Genomic DNA, 14,278 nt, shown 5'->3' with positions numbered 1-14,278 from the left:
AAATTACGAAATACATAACAAAAATAACTAAAAGAATAGTGACAATAATAATAATAATAATAATAATAATAATAATAATAATAATAATAATAATAATAATAAGAAGAAGAAGAAGAAGAAGAAGAAGAAGAATATAAATGAAAGTTACTATATTTGTGACTTCATAACTCTTGATCTATCCGTCCGATCTCAACCAAATCCGCCACGTACATAAGATTCGGTCCTGATATGATTTTACCATTTCACTATGACCCCGTACAACTTAGAGGAAGGATATATATATATATATATATATATATATATATATATATAAATGATGGAAAATGACCGGTATTAGTGTCGAATCCATTGTTTTGGAGGGCGCTAAGATGAACAGTGACACTTTCGATGCCGTTTAAATTCAAATTCAGTCCCACAACTTAGGGATGGACGAAGGAGAGAGATATAAAAATGATCGAAAATGACCGATATCAAAGAGCGCTTCTGTAATAGTAAAAGTGACTGACTAACAGAACATATTACTATTGTTTGTTATTTTAACCCAACGAAGCCGGAAATTGACGCTAGTAATGAGTAGAAAGGAAAGATCTTGACAGAATGCTAACTACGAATAAAAGCAATAAAACAGTCACTAATATCAAGACTGACTTGAGTAACATTGTTAAGAACGCGATTTAAGTATTCTGGATACTATATTCTTTAATTAGAATGTGCTGAATAATAAAGTGGGAAGATACAATCTGCACAATATGGATAGATAAAGTCACGTGCTAGACAGAAATGTAGAATACCAATGGTTTACGATTGTTTGCGAAACGTAGTTTATTTTATTTGTTAAATCTGTGAGTTTAACGTCCAACGATTTACGTCCTTTAAGGCTAAGAGAGAGAGAGAGATGATTAAGGTAAGTGAATGATAATGGAAGAATTGATAGTATAGGAATGTGGAAGTACTCTGACAAAACCCACGGACATAATCTTGTCCACCATAAACTTACTTAGCCGGGGATCGAAGCAGGGACTTCACACACCAGAGGTAGGTAAATATATAGAGGAGTTTTCCTTAAGTCAAATTCCTTTAAAATATCATAACTACACCATAACATTTTCTTATTGTTTGTAAATGAATTTACAAGTGTCGTAGCTTGCAAAGTGCTAAGCGTAAGTGGACTATAAATCCTTTTCAAGGTACGCTCTTATTTTCTAAAGAATTATTCTTTGCAGATCCGTAAGAAACAGCAAAATTCGGGTGGGCAGGGTTTCGCAACCGGGTCTTTGGTATAGAATTACAAGTATGAAAGAAATTATACTAGTTTTCTTAAAAAAAAAAAAATGCTAACAATTACAATCCCATAGTCTCCCTACTTAGAGGATCAATTCTCCTCCATTACCGAAAAAAAGAACTGCGCATGTCCTTATGCAGAGGTCACTCTCTCATTCCGGAAATACTTGAATGCCAAGGTCAGACACATTTCGAAATCAGTTTTAGATGAAATGTTTGCTTCAATCGAATGCTGACTTTGTGTATCAGATAAGGTGTACAAAAGAAAAAAAGCTGAGCAAACAACACGCCAGTAATCTTGACGTATGAACTATGACTCACCCTAGATCAGTGATGTTTGTCCCCGGGGAGAGACTTTCAATGCACGAGGGGGGTGAAAGGTAGTACTGTAAAAGTATTGGTAATCCAGATTAAGCATGATCGGATTTACACCACGGAGGAAAATTCGCATTTTCGGTGGGGAGTGGAATTCTCCCTTCTCTGGGATAAAACAGAAATTATTAGTGCCTAGATAATTTTTACGAAATTAATTTTTATTTCCTCGCCAAGGTATCTGATCATACTTTCAGATACCTAAAATTGGATATTATATCCCCCCCCCATTCTTCTTCCACAAAGCTAACGACGATCAGTGACGTCATAACGAATCCCCTAAGGCAATCTAACATAACGATACATTTGTTCCTTGTTTATTTCAGTTTCAACACCAAGCTGTACGATACATTGTAAAAGGTTGGAATTTTTACATATCGCTCCCAGGAAACCAAATCCAGAGCCTGCATACCAAAAGTGAGAATGCTAACCCAGTGGTGCCCACCCCCCTCATATCCATGACGCACCCCCCCTAAATTGTCTATCCGTAGGTGTTCTTTCATGAAAAAATACATTTTCGATTAATTTTTACACCCCCTCAAACATATTTATATAGATTTTAACCCCCCCAAATATTTCAATGACGCAGTTTGCGCACATAGCCCCCCTTTGTGGGCACCCCTGGCTAACCATTATCCCAAGCTAAATGAAATGATATATTTCAGTTTAGCGTCCCACAATTATATCCTTTAGGTTAAAGGAGGCGATAAGTAAGATAAATGAATGATGATGAAATAATTGGTAGTATGAGAAAGTGGGAGTACCCCGAGAAAACGCACAGATACGATGTTCTCCAGCACAAACTTATTTGGTCGGGGATCGAACCAGGGGCCCCATGGACCAGGGGTAAGAGATCCACCACTGACCCACTGCTTATATTGGAAGTGTGAAATTCGGTACTTAAACTCTCAACTAAAAGGAAGGGAATACTTGTTTCATCTTGTCGAAAATTTCCCTCCTAAAGGGAAAAAAAGGGGGAATTTCAACAATATTAAAAATTTCTGAAAGTGTCGTGTGAGAACTTGAGTGACGTAACGATATATGAGTTACAGCAAAAATTCCTCTTCTATAGGAAGGAAAGGGCGGTAATTTCTAAAAATTTCAGATTTTAGGTTTCTTATTTATTAAACCTTATTCCAATCGTGCGAAGAAGGTGGCTACTGCTGGTACTTTCATTTACCGAATCCAGTAGCGTCGCAAGAAATTTACATTTGGTAAACTTCATTAGAAGTATTACTGGACTACTCTAGCTTGAATACAATGTAATTTATTATTATTATTATTATTATTATTATTATTATTATTATTATTATTATTATTATTATTATTCAAATAATTTAATTTCAACCGTGAACGTTACATTTACCCTGGTGAAAAACCTGCCTGTAACCAAATGTCCGTACGCAAAAGGCTAGTATTCTTACTTCTGACAGAAAATTGTGTGTTCGAATGAAGCCATCTTTCTAGAATTTCTCCTTAGTTCCGTTAGATGAATGCTGAACAGTACCTCAAGCATGAGTTCGATCAATTTCTTTCCACTCCCATATTCTCTGATAACAATGACTTTGCAGCCAGTGTTTCTTCCAGTAATACTTCTGAGGGAAGTGGCTTGCTGAATCAGGCCAACACCCCCTCTCGGACTTAAGATAAATTAAATTCCAATTAATTTTACTCTTATCCAGGTATGTTCTTAGCAAATATAGTCCCAGTGCAGCCCCTACTCCCTATAGTTGTTTTGCTAACCCCCAAAGATTTATGAAAGAAGCCCGTTTACAACTATAGCTAGAACCAGTCAATAACAAATAGACCTATGTTATGTTGATTTTAAGGACAAAACCTAGAGAAATTATTCTTACAAAACATGCTAATTTTATTGGTTTCAATTTCCAAACTTTTTCTGTAAACAAACTTATTCATGCCATATAAATGTTAACATTTTCAATATTTAAATTACCTGATAAATAGACCTAATATCTTTCTCACAAGGATGTACGCAAGAAGTGGGTTCTGGGGGTCCGGACCAATTCAAAAATCCCAACTTTTCTCTAAATTTAGTTAAATTTTACGGGTTGTTTTACAAAGTTTAAAGTAATTTATTCTCATACGGAATTTTGAATCCCTCCAGAAATAAATTCCTGCATATATCTGGTACAGTCAGAAACATAATTAAGTATAGGTTGGAGGTATATTTAATATTGTTTGTGACTGACTGTACAAAGGTATTCATGCACCTGGCAACAGGACCGCCCATAGCTTTGATGGGGCTCCACTATTGCCAACTCCGGTGTTATAAGAATAGCTAAATAACAATTCAAAGTCGCTAAATTTCTATATTATCAATGGCCTAAATTGTTTTCGAATGGTATTTAAAAAGTAAGCTAAATCCATATATACAGTATACATAAATAGAAGTTTATTTAATCTCTAGAAAAGTTATGGTTATTTTGTCGCTGACGGAATTTCAAATTTGAAAAACCACAACTGAATGAAGAAAACTTTAAAATGTCAATCTCTTTTATGGATCTTCTGACATTTGTTAGGGTAGCCTCTCTACTCCGCTTTCGGAGAGTCCTACTTGCGATGATACTGGTGGGGTGCGGCAGTGGCGTAGGGAAGGGGGGCCCAGAAAGCTTGTTTGTTCCGAGCTTCTCGCAGTTAGCATACACACTTTCGGTGTGAAAGATTCGGGTTCGATTCTCGGTCCACGTCTCATATAGGGGTCTAGTCTTGGTGCTTTAAAGAGTGTTAAGCTTCAGACCAACAACAGCAGCCTCGTTCTATAGATGCATGTTGAGATTGTATCTGTAATAAAAGGCGATGGAATAATACACAGCGTACCTATATAGCAGGATAGAATATGGTAAGTTAGGACGTATTAAAAATATCTTTATATGTCTGCGAATATGTTTCGAAAACACTCTTTTTTCTAATCACAAAATAGAGGAAATATTAAAATAAAACAAAAATAAACTCATAAATGTTCAAGGAAGTAATATTTGCCCAAATATTAATGCAACAATTCTATTTAAAAATAATAAAACTTACCTTATCCTTGACCAGAAATTTCTGCATAAATCTTGTGGTCAGACATAAAAATAATATATTGCGTTCACTGACGTATCATCAATGAAATAATTTTACATAGATATAAAGAAAAGCACTAACACAAGAGGTGTACACAAAGCAAAAGAACAATCTTTTTTGTATTCTCTCTCGTGTGATTTAATTTTTTTTAAAAAAAAAAAAGAATTCAATGTTTTGTTGCGAAAACAAAGAAATATTCGTATTCTGAATTAGTTGAAAGAGAACTTGGACCACACTGAGACCACACAAAAATCACACTAATAAGCACTAACACACTAGATACACTTAATTCTCTGTACACATTTTAGCACATTCAGTTGCTGTGAACCTGTCTTCTTGGTTGTTTTTTTTTGCTGCAGATATTGTGGGGAAAACCAGTTAGTTTTGTTAGCTTTCGTCTGTTCCGACCTTTTCCACTAACTCAAGAACCTCTAATGTGTGGTTGGTTTGTGTGTGGAGGTAAACCAGCAATGTGTGCGTGTTGAAGTGCCCCCGGCAGGTCAGCAGCCGTGAAGAATCTTTCTTGTTTTTCTTGGTGTTTTTGCTGCCATCTTGTGATGATTCAAAGAATAAGGAAATCAGCAAAAACAATCGGAAAACAAAAGGCTTTCAAACAGGCAATTTTACGGTAATCATAAAATTGCTAAGTTGAACCAGTTCCAGTGATTGTTCCAGGTTCGGAGCAGTGATCTAATTCTGATCAGGAGTGGACACTCATGAGGTCGATCCTAATGCCATTATGACCTCATCCTCTCTATCAATATTAATTCTTCCTGTAGGGGTGAGGTGAATGCGGTTTTCATATACTTTTGGATCTGCTGTAAACTCTTATCTCCCAAACCAACTCTTATTTTCTTTGTTAGGCCTGATCAAATTTGACTACATTTCAAAACTTGATGTGCAATACAATGTTTGAAGAAATACCTAATTTTGACACTAATGTAACTTTTGATCTAGTAGGGTCACTTTAGTACCCTTTTGCGTGTGTGTGTGTTGTTGTTGTTGAAAAACCAAAGTAGCGGGTCACTTTTACCAATCCGAAAAAAAATATATAGGCTATACATCAGATTTCCAAAGTGTAATAATTAGTTTCTCCTATTAATTTTCTGTTTAAAAAGGAAATAATTTCGATTTTTCTCTTCATGCCTTAACGAATTTTTAAATGATTACCAATCATTCTATCTATGAAGGAAAGTTTTAACCCGTAAGTAATCGCGCCCTTTTTGTGACACTAGTACTCGCGGGGGGTCCAGTAGACCCCCAAATTGATATTTGTTTTATTACTAATCTTTATAATAATTAAGACAATGTGGCGTAACTCTAGACATGTTTTTAAAAGTATTTGCTGCAATCAGATTTTTTGAACTCGTTTTGAGACATATTTTAATATTTTTTCATCAGGACTTCTGGTTAGCAACACAAAAGTTACCTGGTTGGGGGTCTGTGAACACCACGCGCGAGTACTTAAGGGTTAAAAGAGAAATTATATATATTATTATATAAAAGAGAAATATAATAGGGACTGTAAAATTTAAAATCAAGACTTTAGTGAAAGCCAAATGATAGAATGAAGTAATATGAGGTTTGGCACATACACACAAAAGAACATTCTAGAGTCATAAATTCTAGACTTACCATATTACTGCCTAGTATGATAATCATCTTTAAAGTGTTCCCCTTCGTCATTTACTCTCCCACATACGCTGCTGGGGCTGACACCGTTGGTTAACAATTTATTGCAAATCATTTTCTGTGAGTTCAAGAATGAGGTCTGCAATTTTCAATTTCACTTCACCTACTGAGCCAAAACGTGTTCCCTTAGGCCAGATTTCAGTCTCAGAGAAATAGAAAAAACTACATGGTTCCAGATCCAGCGAATAGGGGAATGTTTCATGGAAATAATGTCTTCTTATTAAAAAAAAAAAAAGGAGATGGGGCAGTGCATTATCCTAATGCAGAATCCATCAGTTGTTCCGCAATTAAGTTCTCTTTCTACTCACTTTTTCTTGTTTTAAAAGTTAAATCTGGTCAAAAATTCAATGTAGCGACGCTGATTGACTGTCTGACAAGTAAGAAGAATCCACGCAAACTTTACAATTTCATGAAAATTAAGGACACAAGCAACATTGGCTTAAATTTTGATCCTGGCTTGCGTGCTCTTTTCAATGTGAAGGAACCGGGGCACTTTCACTGCATTAATTTCCTCTTAGTCTCCGAATTGTAGAAGAAAATCCATGCCTCATCAAAGTTGATTACAGATTTCAAATATGTCGTTTAGTTTCGATGCATTGTAAACTGTCCGTACATAATTCTTGACGGCACTCTTTTGTTCCGTGCAGGAGATTTACCGGCACAACTTTGTTACAGGTTTTCCTCATGGTTAAACTTTAGTTAAACCCATTTAAAAAATGCAACATCATGAAGACGAAAAGTAGCAGCTTCAAATGCGGCGCAAGTATGAAAAGATCACACTTACTGCTCTGTGTGGTGCATGACAAAGAACTGCAAAATTCGAGTTATCGAGTCCCACTTTCTCTTTCCTCGTATTATTCCATCATAATTCATTTGCTTAATTCTTCATCTTCCTTAGTACAACAAGCATTGTGAGTTACATATTGATCCACCCTCGTACTTTTTCTGCAAATACTGAAGTACAAGCAATAAACTTTATATGATTACTAGCTGAAACTGCGCTCTCTAAACAGCGCATCATTCACATATGAGCATGAATCTCCTTGTCATTCCTCACAACATTTCTACATGTCCCTTTACACACACAAGTGCTTGACAAGAATCAGCAAAGGATATCATAAAGGGGAGATTTTTTTCAATATCTCGCACCATTTGCAAGATTTGAGCCTACTTCCGATTTGAGTTTCTAATTCATGTATGATTAGTGTTTTCTTTTTTCTGGCATGAAATATGTAATAACCAAATACATTACACACACAATTAATAATAATATCAGTGATATATTGTATTCATTGGGCAGAACACTCCAAATAATAGAGATTAGGCTGTAGAAATGATTATCCTTCGTTTTTCATTATTTTGGCGTGCGAGACCCGGGTTCGATTCCCGGCGAGAGCTCATGTGGTTCGGATTCCACGTTAATCAGTAGGTCCACGTCTCATATAGTCACGCTCCTGAACGGGACGTTAAAATCAACTCAACTCAACTCGTTTTTCATTATCATTTGACCATGAAACAAACGCCGGAAAGATTCTGGTGTTGGGATGTAGAACTCGTAGGATATGATACTTTACATTTTAAAATTTCAATACTTCCAGTGAACCCCTAAAAAAATGTAATAAAGAAATAATGGCCATATTTTTTAAAAAAATATTCAATTTGAACTGAACAATCCACACAAAATTTGCAATCGATCAGTGAAAACGGCTTCTTTCTAGAGCTTGTATTTTCCGAGATATCATTGCCAAAAGAATTGACCACAAACATATAAACTTTTCTTGACCACAAACATATAAACTTTTCTTGAGTACACCTAGCATTTTAATATATAGATAAGGTATTTTGGTCTTAATTTACTTATGAACTATAATGATATTTATAGCGAGACATTTATTTTTCCGCAAAAAAAAATAAAAAAATAAAAAATGGATTCGTTATAATGACGTAACAAAACAGAAAGATCAAATTAGTCTTCCTTCATCTTTCAACATCATGAACGTGACTCAAATTTCAAAATAGTTCCAGTTCTTCGTGACAAAGTTCGGTTCAGTGATTTGGTGCCATTTTAATGATAAATAAAGATGGAGATAACTGGTGTCAAGAAACGTCAAGATGGATTTTCCGGAGTGCTCCAGGCTGGAGAACAACTTTTCATTAACTGACATTAGAACAAGTCGTTTTGACAAGTTTACTTTAGTTTTTTTTCTCTTTTTTAAAAAGAGATAAACAGACAGCGAGAAAGAGAGAGAGAGAGAGAGAGAGAGAGAGAGATGGAGAAAAGTATCTGTCATGCAGAGTGACACAGCATTAAGCAACATTTAATGTCGGAATTGCTAACAACCAGTTGAAAGCATGATGGCTTTTATTAATGATACAAGAGGAACATTGACAATGCAGTCGGTGGTTAATTCAATAGATAGGCTACCTAATCAAATCGTATCGTGCTATCATTTTTCATACATTTGTATTTAAAAATACTTTATTTACTTACTATTATCAACGTCCAAGCAGTCTTAAAGGTCAAGGTTCATATAGTTCTTTTTCTTTCTTGTCGATCATCATTTCCGGTGTGTATATATTCTCTTTGTTGCACGGAAGATGTCACTGTTTTGGTTTATACAGGGTATTGCTCAGGTCGGTAGCCAACCCAAAAATGTAGGGGGAGGCGGTAGAAGTTAGGGGGGGGCCGATCTAACCATAGTATAGGTCATCACTATATTATAGTTCATTTGCAAGCCTACCGTGGAAATTTTAGGACGGCCAACGAAAATCTAGGGGTGCCCGGCTCACCCTAAGCCCCGTGGATACGGGCCTGGTGCTGCTACGCATAGTTGTAGCGGCTTTGTAAGCAGAAATACTACTGTTTTCATTGGCTATATCTGTTTGTTATGCCATTTGTGATTTCCAAGGTCTGTATCACGAACACAAATTGAGAACGGGGCATTGTGGCTCAGTGGTAGAGCGTTTACTACTGGTGTGTGGAGTCTGTGGTTCGATCCCCGGCCAAATAAGCTTGTGGTGGACAACATCACGTTCGTCGGTTCTCTTGGAGTACTTCCGTTTCCTCTCACTTTCTCATTCCACCAATTCTTTCATCATTACTTGCCTAAATCATCCGTCTCCCATATCCCCGCCAAGTGAACTTTGTGGTGGACAAACACCGTGCTCGTGGGTTTTCTCGGGGTACTCCCGTTTCCTCCCACTTTCTTCATTCCACCATTTCACTCATCTCTCATTATCACCGTCTCCTTTAGCCTAACCGGCATAACCGTGGGACGTAAAACTTACAGATTTTCCGTCTCCCATATCCTAGAGCAGTGGTTCGCCAAACTTTACGAAGCTTGTGAGTTACGTAGGAGATAGTGGGGGAATTGTGCGCGCGGGGGGGGTGGACTCATGCGCACCACCTTTCCGAAGTTACGAGCCAGAGAATGAGCTTTCGATTGATACTACAACCTAGCGGTCGTCGCAGGAACTACTGCCACATTGGGCTTTTTGCGCCAATTGTATTGTGTTGTGTGGGACGAGTAGATGTTTGTTTTTCTGTCCTTTCTTGTTATTTTTGCTGTTGAGGAAAGTAAGGAAGTATATCTTAAATTTTTACTCTACTGTTTTGAACTATGCTTGTTTCGATAATGCATGACCTTGTCTATACACATGTCTACTTTTTATGAGGTTTACTTTTTAATATTTTTCTACTAAATGAGTTTTGCTTTGTAAAGTTGGTGTGGGGCAATGGTGCGCACGATTTTCCCGTATATATACTCGTAATTGAGTGCGCACAATTCTCCCAAGTGACTTTAAAGGTGAAACATGTATTGATACCAAGGATTCAATTTTGTTCGCAGATGCTTAGAAATTTCAACCGGAAAACAGAGAAGAATTCCTACTCTCAGGAGAGTTTGAAAAACGCTTCGGACGCTATCAAAAATGAAAGATGAAAAATAAGGGAAGTTGGCAGATGCTTCAACATACCTGAGTCTACTTTAGATGCTTCAATATACTGAAAATCGTGCTTTGCCTACTCCAACACGGCTTGTAAGAAAATCAACGTTCTCTGCTGAAGTGGAAACACAATATTGAAGGACTATATTTTAACAATGGCAAAGTTATTCTACGGGTTAACTCCAAAAGAATTGCAACATATAGCATTTATATATGAAGAAGATAATGACATTCCCCATTCTTTAAATAGGGAAAAGACTGTAGCAGGTAAAGACTGGTTGTACGGATTTTTGAAACGAAATCCCAATGTAACTGTATGACAACCTGAATGAACAAGTTTAAATAGAACTACTGCATTCAATGAAGAAGAAACGAAGTTATCTTTCCCAAACCTTCAGAAAGTTATGGATGACTTTAAATTTGAGCCAAGGCAAATCTACAACATGGATGAGACTGGCATCACCATCGTTCCAAAGAAGTGCCCAAAGATTTACGTTGCGAAAGGTGTGAAGAGAATTGGTGCTGCTACTTCTGCAGAAAAGGGCGTACAATAACTGGTGTGTTTTTTGCTGCCAACGCCGCTGGATCTTATATTCCTCCAATGCTGATGTATTCGCGGAAACATATGGCACCTCAATTGCAGAGAAATGGTCCTAGTGGGTGTTCCTATAAGCCAGCGTTTCCCAACCTTTTTCAACTTGCGGCACACTACAGATGTAACTTGAATTCTCGCGGCACACTATATAGATATTATTATTATTATTATTATTATTATTATTATTATTATTATTATTATTATTATTATTATTATTATTATTATTATTATTATTATTTGTAAACATAAAACACCTTGGTAATTTTTTCTGTGATTACTGATATCTTTTTCCCAGACAATAAAGTTCGATCCCTGGTTTCAATCCGTGGTAAATCATTATGCTTATTTTTCATTCTAATTTAAAAATAGAAAACAACTACATTGAAATATAGGACTCAGGTTTATAAAAATACACTTTCTCTTTCGAAAATTGTATCCAACCTTTCACTAAGAAGGAAGATCACTAAATAACGAACGAACAAACAAATCTCTTGTACTTTTAAAACACATATGAGGGTAATTTGTATGCAGGTTTGCTTTCTCGAAATGATTGAATAATATTTTAAAATTTCAAGTTACGAAATAGTCTGCAACATAAAGAAGCAATAATGGTGATAACAATTATAACAAATACCTTTTAAGCATTAAAAATATAGAGAATAGTAACACAGTATGGAACTTAAAATTGTAAATTCATAAGACGCTCAAAGTAAGGTGAAGCACAAATATACATTTTTCCTCACAAATATAATGTGAGACACAATCTCTTGCAATTTAATTGCAATAGAATTAATAATTATGTTTCGATTTCCTCGCGGCACACCAGCGGCCTATTGGCGGCACACCAGTGTGCCGCGGCACACCGGTTGGGAAACGCTGCTATAAGCGTTCAAAACATGGTTGGACAAACGCACAATTGTTCACTACAAGGCTAATTCATTATCAAAGAAATGCAAAACCCACAGCAAGTGACCCAGTGCTGCTCAATTTAGATAACCATGCCAGTCATATTTCAACTGAGAGTTATGAATTCTGTATGAATAACCACATCCATATGGTGTCTCTACCACCTCATACATCGCACAGGTTACAGCTGCTCTATGTAACATTTTTCAGTCCCCTGAAAAGTGCATTATATAGGGAATATGATCTTCATTTGACTACAACTGGCCATGAGAGGGTGGCAGAATATGATTTGGCTGAATTCCTAAATAAAGTTTTCATGAAAGTTGCCGCAATGGAGAAAGCTGTTTCACGTTTTCGTTCTACAGGAATACTTCTCTTTATCCCTGACAAGTTCCATAATCATAATTTCCCTACTGTTCAGGACGTCACACTAGTTATCGCTGAAGATTCTTGGTTCCCTGAAATTTCTAACAAATCGTGTGGCATTCCGAACAAATATCTTTGAGTTTTACGTCCCACGGTTATGCCGGTTAGGCTAAAGGAGACGGTGATTATGGGAAATGAATAAAATGGTGGAATGAAGAAAGTGGGAGGAAACGGGAGATCCCCAAGAAAACCCACGCACACGGTGTTTGTCCACCAAAATGTTTACTTGGCAGGAGCAGGGTTTGAACCCGGGACCCCATGCACCACAGGTGAACGCTCTACCACTGAGCCACCGCTGCCCCGACATTCCGAACAGTGTAGATAAAGACTTAGTATTTATTTTAATTCCTGAACTATTTATTACTGCGAACCATTGCCCTACCTCTTGCGTATCATTACCCTACAGGTTGTGGAATTTTGCGCAAGTGCGGATTTGCATTAACTGTTACATTACTCACGTTGTGTACTTTGTTTTCTTTCAATTTTAATTGTTTTATGTAAAAGGAGAAAGGATGGGAAAAAATTAAGCTAAATTTTATATTTTCTCAAGCAATACTTCTCCAATTATAACAGAAATTGCTTTGATGCGCACAATTGCCCCACGTTTCCCTACGTTTTATTTTAAATCCTACCGTGAGCTACCAAGCAAAAGAACTACCAACTTTTAAAAAATCCTACATTTGTTTATTGCCTATAAACTTACATTACTAGTAAATATGAAATCAAGTTATCAAAATTAGCAAATATCTAATATACACACGAAAAACATAACGTACACAACCCCACGTTTATACAATCAACTGTGAGATTAGGCTGACAACGGCAGTTGCGCGGGAGAAACAAACAGTTGTTGAAGTCAGCACCCCCTGTCGTTAGCGTCAACTCAGTAGAGGAATCAAGATTAGAAAAATTGGAGAAAATCTACCTGGTTAGCTTCCTACTTGCTGTTCTGACTGTTGCAAAATGCAGCCAATATCTTAAACAGCTTTTAAATGGAAGAAAATTAATTTTTAATTAGCGCGCTCTAATATTACTTTAGCAAGAAAAAGTAAAAGTGAACATGAGTAGGGGATAAATGTATGTTCTAGCGCACTTTCACCCCCACCCCTCAATAACATAGCACACCCCTGCTTTCACATATCTTCTAATCTACCCCCTAATAATTTTTAACACTTTTTATCCACCAAATAACTTCTATCACATCTCAAATAACTTCTATCTTACTCATAATAACTTCTAATGCATTCTATCACTAAATCTAGTTACAAAAAAGTCACTAAATCTAGTTACAAAAACCAAAAAAATCATTAAATCTAGTTACAAAAACAAAAAATCACTAAATCTGGTTATAACCGGTTTTGACTTCAAAAATCACTAAATTTGGTTACAAAAATCTGGTTATAACCGGTTTTGACTTCAAAAAATCACTAAATCTGGTTACAAAAATCTGGTTATAACCGGTTTTGACTTCAAAAAATCACTAAATCTGGTTACAAAAATCTGGTTATAACCGGTTTTGACTTCAAAAAATCATAAAAACTTACATCTAAAAACTTACAATGGAATCCTACACAAAATATATTTATTGCATCTTAATCTGCAGTTTATAAGCTTTCATTTGACACTTGAATCATGAAAATCCGTTAATAATTAGCTTTAAAAACTCAATAAGAAGGAATACATACAACTCCGGAACAGGTGATCTGTCACTGATTCATTTGAACGATTCCAGTACCAGCACAGGACCATCTAATCCGATTCTCTTTCCTTATCCTAACACCAACAGAACTTTTTAGCAAGCACTTGTGAGATGGAGCTGTATACCGATGACGTCGTATAAAGCCTGTTAGACAACGTCATATAAGGGTTGCCAACTCAATATATTTTTTCGGAACGTTCCAGGATTTTAATTTTTCAAGATATCGCTTTAAAACATATAGGGATGAATTCACCCCATTACTAATAAGTATGATAATT

At 36.2% G+C, this 14,278-nt stretch overlaps 1 protein-coding gene across 1 annotated transcript in view; it reads right to left on the bottom strand.

The window, feature by feature from the left end:
• LOC145692852 (uncharacterized) overlaps positions 1 to 5,299 on the bottom strand; it is a 120,767-nt gene extending 115,468 nt beyond the window's left edge. The window contains exon 1 of the mRNA XM_081768371.1: positions 4,699 to 5,299. Coding sequence (XP_081624497.1) covers positions 4,699 to 4,725 — 27 coding nt within the window. The 5' untranslated portion in view covers positions 4,726 to 5,299. The remainder of the gene's footprint in view (positions 1 to 4,698) is intronic.
• Positions 5,300 to 14,278: the final 8,979 nt, after the last annotated feature.

Source organism: Thermobia domestica, chromosome 8 (assembly GCF_964235325.1).
Source record: "Thermobia domestica chromosome 8, izTheDome1.hap1.1, whole genome shotgun sequence".
Taxonomy (NCBI): Eukaryota; Metazoa; Arthropoda; class Insecta; order Zygentoma; family Lepismatidae; genus Thermobia; species Thermobia domestica.
Note: the sequence above shows the minus strand (reverse complement) of the source record. Positions and strands in the feature narration are given on the sequence as shown.